This window comes from Oncorhynchus clarkii, chromosome 1 (genome assembly GCF_045791955.1).
Source record: "Oncorhynchus clarkii lewisi isolate Uvic-CL-2024 chromosome 1, UVic_Ocla_1.0, whole genome shotgun sequence".
Taxonomy (NCBI): domain Eukaryota; kingdom Metazoa; phylum Chordata; class Actinopteri; order Salmoniformes; family Salmonidae; genus Oncorhynchus; species Oncorhynchus clarkii.
The window spans coordinates 59,746,283-59,762,275 of NC_092147.1; the positions used below are offsets into that span (position 1 = coordinate 59,746,283).

General features: G+C 41.6%; 1 protein-coding gene across 12 annotated transcripts in view; it reads left to right on the top strand.

Moving 5' to 3' along the window:
- LOC139409304 (leucine rich repeat (in FLII) interacting protein 2) overlaps positions 1–15,993 on the top strand; it is a 54,141-nt gene that overhangs the window by 10,886 nt on the left and 27,262 nt on the right. For 6 of the 12 annotated variants that reach the window (XM_071154256.1, XM_071154274.1, XM_071154248.1 and 3 more), the window contains exons 3-4: positions 14,633–14,719; positions 15,027–15,089. In XM_071154256.1, coding sequence (XP_071010357.1) covers positions 14,633–14,719; positions 15,027–15,089 — 150 coding nt within the window. The remainder of the gene's footprint in view (positions 1–14,632; positions 14,720–15,026; positions 15,090–15,993) is intronic. The other 6 variants (XM_071154328.1, XM_071154346.1, XM_071154318.1 and 3 more) reach the window with 1 other exon arrangement.

Sequence of the window (15,993 nt, forward strand, 5' to 3'; positions counted from 1 at the left end):
TGTTTCTCCCATTCCTCTCAGCAAGTCCTCTTAATCTTTGTCAGGTTGGATGGGGAGCGTTGTTGCGCAGGTATTTTCAGGTCTCTGTAGAAATGTTCGATTGGGTTCAACTCCAGGCTCTGGCTGGGCATCTCAACGATATTCAGAGACTTGTCCCGAAGTGCTATGGAGCAGCTTTTCATCAAGAATCTCTCTACTTTTCTCCATTCGTCTTTGCCTCGATCCTGACTAGTCTCCCAGTCCCTGTTGCTGAAAAACATCCCCACAACATGATCCTGCCACCACCGTGCTTTACCAAAGGGATGGTGCCAGGTTTCTTCCAGACGTGACGCTTGGCATTCAGGCCAAAGAGTTTCATCTTGGTTTCATCAGACCAGAGAATCTAGGAATGACTTTCGTCTGGCCACTCTACCATAAAGGCCTGATTGGTGGAGTTTTGCAGAGATGGTTGTCCTTCTGGAAGGGTCTCCCATCTCCACAGAGTAACTCTGGAGCTCATCGGGTTCTTGGTCACCTCCCTGACCAAGGCTCTTCTCCCCCGATTGCTCAGTTTGGCTGAGCGGCCAGCTCTAGGAAGAGTCTTGGTGGTTCCAAACTTCTTCCATGATGGAGGCCACTGTGTTCTCGGATCTTTAATGCTGTATAATTTTGTTTGGTACCCTTCTCCAGATCTCCAGACATGCACTGTCAACTGTGGGACCATTATAAAGTGTGTGCCTTTTCAAATCATGTCCAATCATTTGAATTTACCGCAGGTGAACTCCAAATTCACAAACACTTCACATTTCCATATCATAAAACTCATGTAATTTACAGTGTCAATGTTTATGGTCACTGTTTCATGTACAGTATGGATGTAGCGTTTCACGGTATGCATCGGGCCCAGGTTCAAATGTTTTTAAGATTTGAGTGCATCGGTTAGTGGGTCCGCAAACCGATCAAATGACTTTTTCTACCTTCCCAAAAATGCCTAATATTTTGTGACAACTGCGTCCTCTCCTTCAGTGTCGAACTAAGCATGTAATTATGCTGACAGTCATAGATCTACAAGTCATTTTGCATACCAAATAAACCCAGGCAATATCCGTAGCCAGCTTCAAAAGTTTGTAAAATGGCTTGCACAGTATTAGGCTTTATTAGTTGAGTGACAACCAATTTTGTCGGTTAGGTTATTTAATATAAAATGTGCTGTTAAATGGCCTGCATACTCACCAGACATGTAACCCATTGATGTTTGGGATGTTTGATGTTCTGGATCACCGTGTACAACAGTGTGTTCCAGTTCCCACCAAAATCCAGCAACTTCGCACAGCCATTGAAGAGGAGTGGGACAACATTCCACAAGCCATAATCAACAGCCTGATCAACTCTTATTTTTTTTACCCCCTTTTTTCTCCCCAATTTCATGGTATCCAATTGGTAGTTAGTCTTGTCTCATTTCTGCAACTCCCATACAGACTCAGGAGAGGCGAAGGTCGAGAGCCGTGCACACAATCCAACCAAGCCACACTGCTTCTTGACACAATGCCCACTTAACCCGGAAGCCACAGTACTGTTCAAAAGTTTGGGGTCACTTAGAAATGTCCTTGTTTTTGAAAGAAAAGCACATTTGTCTATTGTTACTGAATATATCTGGAGAATTTTCAGATTTTGTTAACCAATGCGGTGAAAAGTACAGTAAATTTAAAATGCACCAGTCTGGATTCAACACTGTCTGGATTGTCTTGTCAGGTGAACTGTTGTGTACTCAACCTTGGTATAAAAAATTTAAAAAAAATCCCATCTCCAAACTGTTCCCTTTCAATTGCTACAATGCTTATTAAGAATATGCTTTTTGTATTTCTGCTGTAAGAAACAATTCAATTTAGGCCTATATAGGACAATTCCAATGAGTGAATAGGGTTATTAATAAGACATCTGTGGGTCAGATGCTAAACAAATATTTTTGGGGGGAATAAATTACATACTGCTATTCACAAAGTGTTGCAAACACTTGTTAATTATTTCAGTAAATTAACTGATGTCGTGCTATCTCTTTTATTAACACGTATGGACCAAGAACTTAATTGGAATCAAGGCATTAGAATGTACCAGAGGCCACCAAAATAGAATTTGTTCTTCAAAAATGTCTTAACACGAGGGGAGCCTGTCTGGCTACTTTTCCTATTTAGCTGGCAACTCCATGTGCTTGTGGAAAACGGTACACACACACTAGTCTATTAGCCTCACTAATCCATTTTAACAGTGCAAAAATACGGCCTAATTTTTACTTTGAATCCCACCATTTTGTTTTCTTAGAGGAAGGTCCAATTAGAATCTGACAGTTTAAGCCAAAGCATTGAAACAATTTTAGTTGGCTTGCAGTGCTCATAGTCACATAAACCTCAATGTGATGGTTGTGCCACTCTGCTCGCAAAGCTGTCATAGACAGCAGCTGTTTAGAGAGAGACAGACCATCCGCATGATTAGTCAATAGAAAATATCGAGAGGCTTATGACCAAAGGGTGAGTTCACCGACCCTAATCGAGAGTGGAAATCTCCAGAGATGGCTGAAGACTTCTGACAGATGCACTGTGGGTGAACCACTCGGAGACATTTGATTAAGGAAAACGTCCCACATGGCATGCATGTTTGCACAACAAAGGCATGTTTTTTTTTTCCCCCAATGCTATTTTTTTCCCACTCAACAGGAATAGACCTACTGGTGGCCCATTCTGGCACCACAGATAAGCACTGGCTGGAATGTTGACTGTTTGTTTGCAAGGAGATACTCTGTAGCATACACCATACCATTGATGCAGCATATTTTTGTTGAAGATAAGTGTTTTTCTGATATGGTGTTTGTATATGGTGGTGGTGTTGTCATAGCAGAGTAGTCAGTCAGGAGAAGCTGGTGTGTCTCTCTCTCTCACACTCACACATACATATTATGGGCCTCCTTGGGGGGTGGCGGGAGCATGGTCTACTTAAATTAGCCACTGCTGCTGAGGCGCTTTGCAAAATTAACCCCGTTCCCCCTCTACCTCTGGGGTAAATGAAGTGAAATTGGGATATGCTTTCACCCCTCCAGAGTAGACTACCTATGTCATCTTTCAAATCCATTGCTGTGCTTGTAGAGATATATGCATCTGCCTTCCTGCATGCATGTTGATTGAAAAAATATTGACTGCCATTGAATGATTGCATATTTAGCGACTGGTGAACCAACACCACATCTAACTTTGTTTAAAAGCCTTAAGGCCTAGTTTATCCTCCCAAATTCTTCTTTGTCACTGTGTTTGTCCACTGGCGTTTCCCCTTTTTGAGGTCCTTAAATTAGCCTCTCTAAACTGATGGTTAGCACATGTTGTTGGGGATGAGGCATCCCAAGCACTCTACTAAGGACAGTATTATAGAGCTGTGACTCATGTGGAAACTGGTCAACCACTGCATGTGGTACAGTAGCTCTCTGTCACAGGTCTCTCAGGATAATTTATATTTGGTCTCCACAATTTTGTTCTGTTGATTTGTTTGGAGTTGGTCTCCATTGTGTTGCAGATTACCAGTACACACTTCTATAGCCTGCAGCAGAGTGAGGTGCAGATTGTATGCTGTTGTGTAGCCTAATGTGCAAGGGCTCGTTGTAATGCCAACCACCGCTTTTAGCATGATCCTATCCTAACATGGCATTGCCTTATCATAAATGAGCTCATTGAGGGGGATTGGTGTTCCAAATGTTGTGCGCACATGTGTTTACAACCCTGTTAGCGAGCATTTCTCATTTGCCAAGATAATCCATCCACCTAAACGGTGTAGTATATCAAGAAGCTGTTTAAACAGCATGATCATTACATAGGTGCAGCTTGTGCCACTCTAAAATGTGCAGTTTTGTCACACGACACAATGCCACAGATGTCTCAAGTTTTGGAGGGAGTATGCAATTGGCATGCTGACTGCAGAATGTCCACCAGAGCTGTTGCCAGAGGGTTGAATGTTAATTTCTCTACCATATGTCGTTTTAGAGAATTTGGCAGTACGTTCAACCGGCTTCACAACCGCAGACCACGTTTAAGGGATCGTGTGGGTGAGCGGTTTGCTGATGTCAATGTTGTGAATAGAGTGCCCCATGGTGGCGGTGGGATTATTCTATGGTCTGCATACTCCCCAGACATGTCACCCATGTTTGAGATACTCTGGATCGACATGTTCGACTGCGTGTTTCAGTTCCCACCAACATCCAGCAAGTTCACACAGCCATTGAGGAGTGGGACAATATTCCATAGGCCACAATCAACAGCCTGATCAACTCCGTGCGGAGGAGGAGTTTTGCGCTGCATGAGGCAAATGGTGGTCACACTAGACACTGACTGGTTTTCTGATCCACACTTTTTTATTAAGGTATCAGTGACCAACAGATGCATATCTGTATTCCCAGTCATGTGAAATCCATAGATTAGGGCCTAATGAGTTTATTTCAATTGACCGAGAGCCTTATATGAACTGAATCTCAGTCAAATCTTATATTGTTGCATGTTGAGTTTATATTTTTGTTCAGTGTACTGTGTATACAGGGCTCCAGACTGCAACAAATTATTGAGTCGCATTTTGCGACCAAGCCTATTTCGCTGTGGCCCCCCGCTGTGATGGGCAAACCACTGTCTCCCCTTACGTGCACCCCGAAAAATGCTTTGTTTGTTTTAACATTTAAAAATGCAATTATGGGGGGGGGTACTTTAGAGACTACTGTTGTCCCTGTTGAAGAGGGGAGCATTTCAGCTTTTATTGCATCTCTTAATATTGAGCTAGTAGCTCACTGTTTTATAACCGAGATATCTGATATGGCTTTTGAGATATGGAGCTTGCGAAATGCACATCGGCCATTGCGAGTGCATATGTCGTTTTTTAGGACTTTACATTTACTGTTAGATTAATACATGGCTACTAGCAGTGGGTATTATATTTAGAGTTAGAGATCATCAACCTAATGTGTTATAATTTTCCACTTGCTCAGGTGGTGCACTGGCCCTGAATGAATGAATGAATCAAATTTATAAGACCCTTTTTACATCAACAGATGTGCTATATAGAAACCCAGCCTAAAACTGGGTTTCAAACAGCAAGCAATGCAGGTCAAGAGAGGGGGGGTTGATAGCCACAGCATAGTAGACTATATGATTACAGACATTTATCTCAGCTCATTCACCGTCAAGCCACTAACACCTCTGATCACAGCAAAATTACCTTGTTCCTCAAAATAACAGACATGGAAACAACCATACATTCACAGTAAAGTAAGCTATCAGCATCAGAAATTCATACAGATTGTCCCAAAACAGCACAGAAGAATACCAGAAAGCAACCAGAATCCAAACACTCTAAGATAACATTCTGTATACCACATCCACTCACAGTAAAGAAGGCATCAATCTAGCAGTAAAAAACATCAGTATATTCAGACAAACGGCAAATGAAGCACAACTGAAATTGATTTAAAAAATACAGGACCACAGACAAGATGGCGCCGACGAACATGGCTAATGTTTTACATTCTCCCAACCAGTTGTGCTATTTTGTTCATGCGTTTTGTGTACGAAATGTTGCTGTTATCGTCTATGACCGAAAATAACTTCTGGACATTAGAACAGCGATTACTCACCACGGACTGGAAGAAACGTTTTCCTTTAACGAGTCCGACGAGAAGGATATCCTGCTTTCACTGGAACAGGCCCAGACCCCCTGCCTTTTGTGTGAAGGAAAGACACAGGGAAAGGCCCGCAGATCGGGCAGCCTTCTGAGAATCCGTAGGCAAGCGAGTAAACGCCCAATGTCATCCGTTCTTCTTGCTAACGTGCAATCATTGGAAAATAAATTGATGACCTACAATTAAGATGATCCTACCAACGGGACATTAAAAACTGTAACATCTTATGTTTCACCAAGACGTGGCTGAACGACGATTCAGACAATATAGAGCTAGCGGGATTTTCCATGCACCTGCAGAACAGAGACGCTACCTCTGGTAAGACAAGGAATGGAGATGTCTATTTGTCAATAACAGCTGGTGCGCAATATTTAATATTAAAGTCCTGAGGTAGAGTACCTTATGATAAGCTGTAGACCACACTATCTACCAAGAGTTCCTATCTATATTATTCGTAGCCGTCTATTTACCACCACAGAACGAAGCTGGCACTAAGACCGCTCTCAACCAACTCTATAAGGCCATAAGCAAAGAAGAAAATGCTCACCTAAAACCGGCGTTCCTAGTGGCCAGGGACTTTAATGCAGGCAAACTTCAATCAGTTTAACAAAGCATGTCACATGTTTAACCAGAGAAAAAAATCCTAGACCACTTTTACTCCACACACAGAGATGCATACAAAGCTCTCCCCTCGCCCTCCATTTGGCAAATCTGACCATAATTCTATCCTCCTGATTCCTGCTTTACAAGCAAAAACTAAAGCAGGAAGTACCAGTTCAATACGGAAGTGGTCAGATGGCGCGGATGCTACATTAGAGGACTGTTTTTCTAGCACAGACTGGAATATGTTCCGGGATTCATCCAATGGCATTGAAGAGTACACCACCTCAGTTATCGGCTTCATCAATAAGTGCATTGATGACGTCGTCCCCACAGTGACTGTATACATCCCAACCAGAAGCCATGGATTACAGGGAACATCTGCATCGAGCTAAAGGCTAGAGCTGCTGCTTTCAAGAAGCGGGAGACTAAACCGGACACTTATAAGAAATCCCACTATGCCCTCAGACGAACCATCAAACAAGCAAAGCGTCAATACGGAATTAAGATTGAATCCTACTATACCGGCTCTGACGCTCGTCTGATGTGGCAAGGCTTGAAAACTACAGACTACAAATGGGAACCCAGACGTGAGCTGCCCAATGACGCGAGCCTACCAGATGAGCTAAATGCCTTTTATGCTCGCTTCGACGCAAGCAACACTGAAGCATGCATGAGAGCACCAGCTGTTCTGGATGACTGTGTGATGACGCAGATGTAGAAATTCTAGGGACGATAAGGAGGCCTGCGTCTTGTGACCGTAGCGTACATGTAGGTATGTACGGCAGGACCAAATTCGGAGAGATACAGTAGGTAGGCACAAGCTTTGTAGGTTAGCAGTAAAACCTTAATCAGCCCTAACCTCAACAGGAAGACGCTGGTGTAAGATTATCGCATTCTTTTTGTTCTAGTCAAGATTCTAGCAGCCGTTTTTAGCAGTAACTGAAATGTATTTAGTGCTTTATCCAGGTAGCCAGAGTAGAGCATTGCAGTAGTCTCTATTAATAAACAAATTCTGGACCCCTATTTTTACAGTAATATATATGTCAACAGTAGCCTAATTGTCAACCCAAAATTCATGACAATCACTGGATTAGGTTGCATCAAAATATCTTGAATTGTGCATTCCAGCTTGAACATGTTAGAGGAAACATCTCAGTAGCTTATTGCACTTCTAAACAAAACACTTGGAATTACTTTAAGACATCGTAAGATGAATAGGGTTGGCGGGGTAATTGTACAATCGTGTAACTGATGATTATGGAGGAAGACCATCCTAAAAAATATAATCAAAGTCATGAACATTTAATTTGAGAAAGAAACCTGTTTTAATCAACTTAATTTTCAAGTTCCACAAACTTTACCCAAAAGCAGTGAGAGTAAGCCTGGTTCAGATCTTACTACCTACATTGACCAGAGGAGACGAAATTAGAAACTTTCAGAATTCTGTGTTGTGAACAGAGGCGGGTAGTGTAATTAAAATCTGTACTTAAGTAAAAGTACTGTTGCTTAGATTGACATTTACTCAAGTCAGCGTAACCCTCTTAAGAAACTACTTAAGAGTTTATAAAAAACGTATATGGTCAGAAAACTACTTAAGTACCGGTTACACATTTTTTTTTACATCTTTCTGGTAAATTGTGACAGAAAACAAAAAGATCAATTTAGTGCAATTGAGTTTACTTTAATTTATTATTTAAGTATGCCAGTACCATCAGATGTCCTCCAGCACAGGTAGGCTGTGCAGTTTCAATTGCGGTCTTATTCAAAGTTGAACTAATCTTATCAATGTGCTCAATTTCATAAAAAGGTCAACATTACTCAAGACATTGGAATCATTTCAGAATTTCAATAGCATTCATTTAAATGAATTTCACTCATTTAAACTTTGAGAGCCAATAGACTTGAGTTTTGATGACAAGCTATGTTGAATAGATTTCATTGGTCAAGACAACAAATCTATGTAACTAAAGTGATTTGGTCAAATGTAACAGATAAAAAAAATTGTACTTTCAGACATTACTTGAGTACATGTACAGCCTGACTACAATATTTTATCTTGATACGTTAATAAATACATGCTGTGTTAATTTAGGCATGTTTACCTGCCTATGTACCGTAGATCGCAAGCTCATAATAAGTCAATAGAGCTAACTGGCTAGCTATTACTGTTAGCTAAGCATATACAGTTGAAGTCAGAAGTTTACATACACTTAGGTTGCAGTCATTAAAACTAGTTTTTCAACCACCCCACAAATTTAACAAACTATAGTTTTGGCAAGTCGGTTAGGACATCTACTTTGTGCATGACACAAGTCATTTTTCCAACAATTGTTTACAGACAGATTATTCACTGTATCACAATTCCAGGGGTCAGAAGTTTAGATACACTAAGTTGACTGTACCTTTAAACAGCTTGGAAAATTCCAGAAAATGATGTCATGGCTTTAGAAGCTTCTGATAAATTGACATAATTTTTGTCAATTGGAGGTGTACCTGTGGATGTATTTCAAGGCCTACCTTCAAACTCAGTGCCTTTTTGCTTGACATCATGGGAAAATAAATCAGCCAAGACCTTAGGAAAAAGAAACTGTAGACCTCCACAAGTCTGTTTCATCCTTGGCAGCAATTTCCAAACACCTAAAGGTACCACATTCATCTGTACAAACAATAGTATGCACGTATAAACACCATGGGACCACGCAACTGTCATACTGCGCAGGAAGTAGACGCATTCTGTCTCCTGGAAATGAATGTACTTTGGTGCGAGAAGTGCAAATCAATCCCAGAACAACAGCAAAGGACCCTGTGAAGATGCTGGAGGAAACGGGTACAAAAGTATCTATATCCACAGTAAAACAAGTCCTATATCGACATAACCTGAAAGGCCGCTCAGCAAGGAAGAAGCCAGTGCTCCAAAACCGCCATAAAAAAGCCAAACTACGGTTTGCAACTGCACATGGGGACGAAGATCGTACTTTTTGGAGAAATGTCCCCTGGTCTGATGAAACAAAAATAGAACTGTTTGGTCGTAATGACCATCGTTATGTTTGGAGGAAAAAGGGGGAGGCTTGCAAGCCGAAGGACACCATTCCAACCGTGAAGCATGAAGGTGGCAGCTTCATGTTGTGGGGGTGCTTTGCTGCAGGAGGGACTGGTGTACTTCACAAAATAGGTGGCATCATGAGGTAGGAAAATGATGTGGATATGTTGAAGCATCATCTGAAGACATCAGTCAGGAAGTTAAAGCGTGGTTGCAAATTGCTCTTCCAAATGGACAATGACCCCAAGCATACTTCCAAAGTTGTGGCAAAATGGCTTAAGGACAACAAAGTCAAGGTATTGGAGTGGCCATTACGAAGCCCTGACCTCAATCCTATAGGAGGAGGCCTACCAACCTGACTCAGTTACACCAGCTCTGTCAGGAGGAATGGGCCAAAATTCACCCAACTTATTGTGGGAAGCCTGTGGAAGGCTACCTGAAACGTTTGACCCAAGTACATTTTTTAAAAGGCAATGCTACCAAATACTAATTGAGTGTTTGTAAACTTCTGATGAAAGAAATGAAAGCTGAAATCAATCATTCTCCCTCCTCTTATTATGACATTTCACATTCTTAATATAAAGTGGTGATCCCAACTGACCTATGACAGGACATTTTTACTAGGATTAAATGTCAGGAATTGTGAAAAATGGAGTAAATGTATTTGGCTAAGGTGTATGTAAACTTCCGACTTCAACTGTAGCTACAAAGAATCGTATGGTAGCTACCCGTGAATTGAGATCTACCTTGCATAATGTTCGATTTAGGTAATTTTTAAATGATTATGATTCACATAAAGCTAGCTGATAGTTATGAAGTACAACTTTGCTTTGTGTATATCTTGGTTAGTCTCTATTGCCATTGTTCTGGCTGGCAGAAAGTTCAGTGAATGGGTAAGTCCATAGTAAGTCAATAGGGATAACCGGCTAGATAGCCACGAAGAATTGGTAGCTAGCTACCCATTTAAAAATGCACATCTACCTTGCATACCATCTGCTCTTTCCATGAAATGGACTGACCATGTGAAAGATATGATCCCTTATTGGTGTCACTTGTTAAATCCACTTCAATCAGTGTAGATGAAGGGGAGGAGATTGGTAAAAGGAGTGTTAAGCCTTGAGACAATTGAGACATGGATTGTGTGTGCCCCTCGGTGGATGGATGGGAAAAACTAAAGATTTGAGTGCCTTTGAAAAGCGTATTAATAGTAGTGGCACCTGTTTGTCAAGAACTGCATCACTGCTGGGTTTTTCATGCTCCACAGTTTCCCATGTGTATCGAGACTGGTCCACCACCCAACGGACATCCAGCCAACTTGACACAATTGTGGGAAGCATTGGAGTCAGGGTTTCAGTTAGGGAAATGTTTTAATTTACCAGACATTTGAGATATTTACTGGACCATATGTTTTGGGTGCGTAACCTGATTAGGTTGTCCTCCCATGGTGCTCAGAATTACAGAAGTCACATTTAGAATATGGTCATTCATATTAACAGAACATGCAAGTGGTAGATGCAATGACGCAGTAGGCTACGTGTGAATGTTTGTTCAGTAATGCAGTTAGCGGGAAAACACAGTTGCCAAAAGGGCAATGCACATGCAAGCAGTTTCATCTAATGGAAAGTAGCCATTATAAATTTAGAAAGAGAGGAGATCTAATAGGCTACTTTGAGGCAAGGTAAGACATACGATATGTATTAAAATGTTCAAGTTTCAAACAATTATGTCTGTTTTCAAAATGCATTCTGCCTCCAGCTCAGTGAAAAGTGTTATGTGACGCGCTGATGAAGCCTGCCTTCCGTTGTCGTTTGACGCAGCATTCAAAACAACTCGGAAATCTTACTACTTAAGTGAGTTCAAGAAGACTGGGAAAATTAGTCCACCTCGGAATTCCAACTCGGAAACTGTGGTCTTTAATAGAGCTCCGACTTTCTGTCCTGAATATCACCGACATCCTGATTTGACCTCACATTTTTCAGAGTTCCCAGTTGTGTTGAAAGCACCACAAGATGCTGCTGCTGCAGCAGAGGGTAGTGCGTACTACAGATGGTTGTGCGTACGGCCAAGCTTCCTGCAATCCAGGACCTATATAATGGACATGTCAGAGACTCCAGTCACCCAAGTCATACATAGACTGTTTTCTCTGCTACCGCACGGCAATCGGTACCAGACCGCCAAGTCTAGGACCAAAAGGCTCCTTAACAGCTTCTACCCCCAAGCCATAAGCCTGCTGATCAAATGGCCACCGGACTATTTACATTGCCCCCCACCCCCCATTTGTTTTGTGCACTGCTGCTACTCACTCTTTATTATCTATGCATAGTCACTTCACCCCTACCTACATGTACAAATTACCTTTAACCTGTACCCCCGCACACTGACTCGGTACCGGTACCCCCTGTATATAGCCACATTATTGTTACTTAGTTTTTTACTTTAGTTTATTTGGTAAATATTTTCTTAACTCTTCTTGAACTGCGCTGTTGGTTAAGGGCTTGTAAGTAAGCATTTCACAGTAAGGTCTACACTTGTATTCGGCGCATGTGAAAAATAGTTTTATTTGAGTTTCTAGAATTGATTGTAGCTCAATAAGTCTACTTTAAGATGATTTGGACATGAAGCGTAAAAAAATGCTAATATAAGGGATATTGACTTGCATTGGATTTGTGCCACAATTTCTAAAAAGTTAGCATTTGGAGGCGGTGGCCAGGTAAACCAAAGCATGGATTGCTGTCTTGTCCATAAACTGCTTACAGAGTAAGAAAGGCAACCAATAGGCCATTTTGTAATTTGGGTGAACTATTCCTTTAAGCTTTTTCCTCCTAAACAGATATCCCAGTGTGTGGTGATTAGTGCTGTGTGGTGGGGTTGCTCTCTCCATAGTATTGGGTTCTTGCCTCCTTCACTCATGCTGCCAAACATACCCTAGTAAAACTGGCTGTCCTAGTGATTCTTGACTTCGGCGATGTCATTTACAAAATAGCCTCCAACACTCTACTCAGCAAATTGGATGCCGTCTATCACAGTGCCATCCTTTTTGTCACCAAAGCCCCATATACTACCCACCACTGCGACCTGTATGCTCCCGTTGGCTGGTCCTCGCTGCATGTTCCTTGCCAAACCCACTGGCTCCAGGTCATCTATAAGTCTTTGCTAGATAAAGCTCTGCCTTATCTCAGCTCACTGGTCACCATAGCAACACCCACCCGTAGCACACGCTTCAGCAGGTATATTTCACTGGTCATCCCAAAAGTCAACACCTTTTTGGCTGTATACAGATTTTTCTATTGTTATTGACTGTACGTTTGTTTATCCCATGTGTAACTCTGTGCTGTTTTTGTTGCACTGCTTTGCTTTAGCTTGGCCTGGTCACAGTTGTAAATGAGAACTTGTTCACAACTGGCCTACCTGGTGAAATAAAATTGTCCCTTGGGGATATTTTTGTACCTCTCACACAATTGGGTGTTTCCCCAGAGTAAGGGCCCCTGCCAGGAGGTCGTCGGCGCTAATGACTAGGCATGTAACGATTCACTGATACGCATTGGTTCAAATGTTTAACACCGTACTCAAACCGGACGTGCCTGTAAATTGATTTTGTCCCCCCACACCAAACGCGATCACGACACGCAGGTTGTAATAGCAAAACACTCTGAACCAATTATATTAATTTCGGGACAGGTCAAAAAGCATGAAACATTTATGGCAATTTAGATAGCTAGCTTGCAATTGCTAGCTCATTTGTCCTATTTAGCTAGCTTGTTGTTGCTAGCTAATTTGTCCTGGGAAATAAACGTTAAGTTGTTATTTTACTTGAAATGCACAAGGTCCTCTACTCCGACAATTAATCCACACATAAAACGGTCAATTGAGTCGTTTCTAGTCGTCTCTCCTCCTTCCAGGTTTTTTCTTCTTTGGACTTTATATGGCGATTGGCATCTTACTTTCAAAGTATTACCACGACGACCGGCAGAACTCAGTTCATCTTTCAATCACCCACATGGGTATAACCAATGAGGAAATGGCACGTGGGTATTTGACTTGCACCACTTTCAGCATCACAAATATAACCGACTTCTATTTGAGCACCTCGTTGGTGCGCATTTTGTGCGCGAGCGGTGTGGTCAGCATGTTAAGATGTGAGTACATCGGTCCATGGGACCCCAAACCGATCCAAGTGCATCGGTCAGAAAATATATAGCCTAGTTGTTAGAGCGTTGGACTAGTAACCGAAAGGTTGCAAGATTGAAAGATCGAATCCCCGAGCTGACTAGGTAAAAATCTGTCGTTCTGCCCCAGAACAAGGCAGTTAACCCACTGTTCCTAGGTCGTCATTGAAAATAAGAATTTATTAACTGACTTGCCTAGTTAAATAAAGGTAAAATAAATTACAACTGCTGGTTCACAATTTTATTTTATTTTTTTCACTTTTTTTTTGTTGTTGCTCATATTACTTTCTACCTCCCGAAAATGCCTAATCTTAAGTATGTAACCATTTTGACAGTCATTGATCAATAAGTCATTTTGTATGCCAAACAACCCGGGGGAGTCTTGCATCATTCCTGTGGGGGCAACATATTTACTGCTGCCTTGTTTCGATTGTTCAGGTTCACCATAAGTAACAATTTTGGTAGTTTTGCTTTACAATCATTGTATATGCTCATTTTTTGAAATACAGGGTTAAGTTGATAATTCCATAACGAGGATAACAATCACTTTTTCTACCAAGCACTTCGCGGGAGGAAAGTAGAAGTTCACTTTGTGAAAACTTCCAAATAGTCTAAACCGTTTGATTTTTGAGATGGGGGTGAAATCCAAAGTTGTGCTATATATTCATTGGCTATGTCATAGCAAAATGTAAAGATAAATATTGATACATTACTAGCTCAAACACTTTAAATCTGCAAAAATGACCAATTAATTAGTGGGTGATGGTGATTTCGCATCAAAAGTGGGGGTACAAAAAGCTAACATGGGCAATTGCCCAATTTCTCAGCTCAGGTGCCTACATACACCATAGACAATTAGATGTACATAATTTGCACACACACCAACAAACAGAAGTCAGCTCAGACAGATCAGAGGCACACATCATGAGCTCCCATCAGCAGCAGATTTGAATGTGTTTATGTAACAAATGTTAGTGTGATTCACCGAATCGCATTGATCGGTTCCTCTTATCAAACGGAATCGTTTCAAACTAAAACGTATTGTTGCTGTATCATATCAGAGCCCATATACATATCAAATCGTCTTTTAAAGGGGAAGATGCACATCCCTACTAATGAATTTTTTCATGTTTTGTCCCACAGGCGGAGGCCAGGCTGGCTGCAAAGAGAGTAGCCAGGGCGGAGGCGAGGGACATCCGAATGAGAGAACTCGAACGGCAACAGAAAGAGGTGTACACTCTGTCACACACACACACACACACTTAGTGATACAGGTACAGTCAATGATTCAACACTGATTAATTCAAGAAAGAGATCCTGCCATTTCTCTTGTTGAACCAGAAAATGTTGGGGTATACGAGTGCTGCATGTTCACAGATCAAATCCAGATATCTGTATATAAACCATCTTTCACATGTACTTTTCTCTTTCCCTTGTATGTAAGTGATGAACCTTGTGTGACTGAGTCTAAATCATATAATACGGTAGTTGTGTGTTCAACTCCATGGCACTCCCTCCCTCCCCCTGTTCTGTCCAGCTCTCCTCTCGCCACTCCTCATCCAGCAGCAGGAAAAGCTGGGGCTCGATCCACCAATGGATGGTAATTTTAGGCCAGGGAGCATGGGCCTCTCTGTACTAACACAGCCTGCTCTGTTGTGTATGGGAGCTGCCCTCTATCCCCCTAAATGGTGCCCTCTGATGACAGAACCTTGCATCACATTATAAATGTTGTTCTGCAATGTATTTGCGTAGAAGACACCTTTATCTGTGGCTGTGCATTGAGAGTTGGCTATGGCCTCATTTGGGTCTTTTATGCTATGCAATGAGGCAGTTTGGGGCTAATGTTGATATGCATTTTGAATTAGGTACTTTGGTCCTGTTTTCTGTTCTCTAACCACTGTTGAGTGAGCGTTTCTGAAATAGGCGAGTTCCTAGGGCAGTTGCGGTGACCGTATTACCGCCACACCGGCAGTCACGAGTCATGAAGGCAGTCAAATTCCACGTGACAGTAATTAGGTTTCTCTAAACTCTGATGGTCAATAGTAGCCTAACAAACTTGCTAACTGCCTGGTACTCAGCACTCTATTGTCCCTCTAATCACTCTGACATCAATGCAAATGTAATGGAAAATCTAATCAAACACTTCATGAGAGCTCATGTTGCGCAACATTTCTATAGGATATGCAGTTGTGTGAGAAAATAGAGTGATGGCCTCTATAAGAGGATCCCATCAGCTTTCTATCGGCTAAGCCTACTATATTTATCAACTGTCCTAATATTAAGCACATTGCTTATCTTTACAACAGGCTACCCTGGCTGGCATTTAAATGATCCACGGGATAAGGGTCCTCCATTTGCTATTTAATAGCGTAAATGACATGTTTCGAGACAGGTGCATGATAATGGTCCATTCTAAATCAAAACAAATTTAAAACTCGTTTTTCAACCACTCCACAAATTTCTTGTTAAACAAACTATAGTTAAGTCGGTTAGGACATCTATTT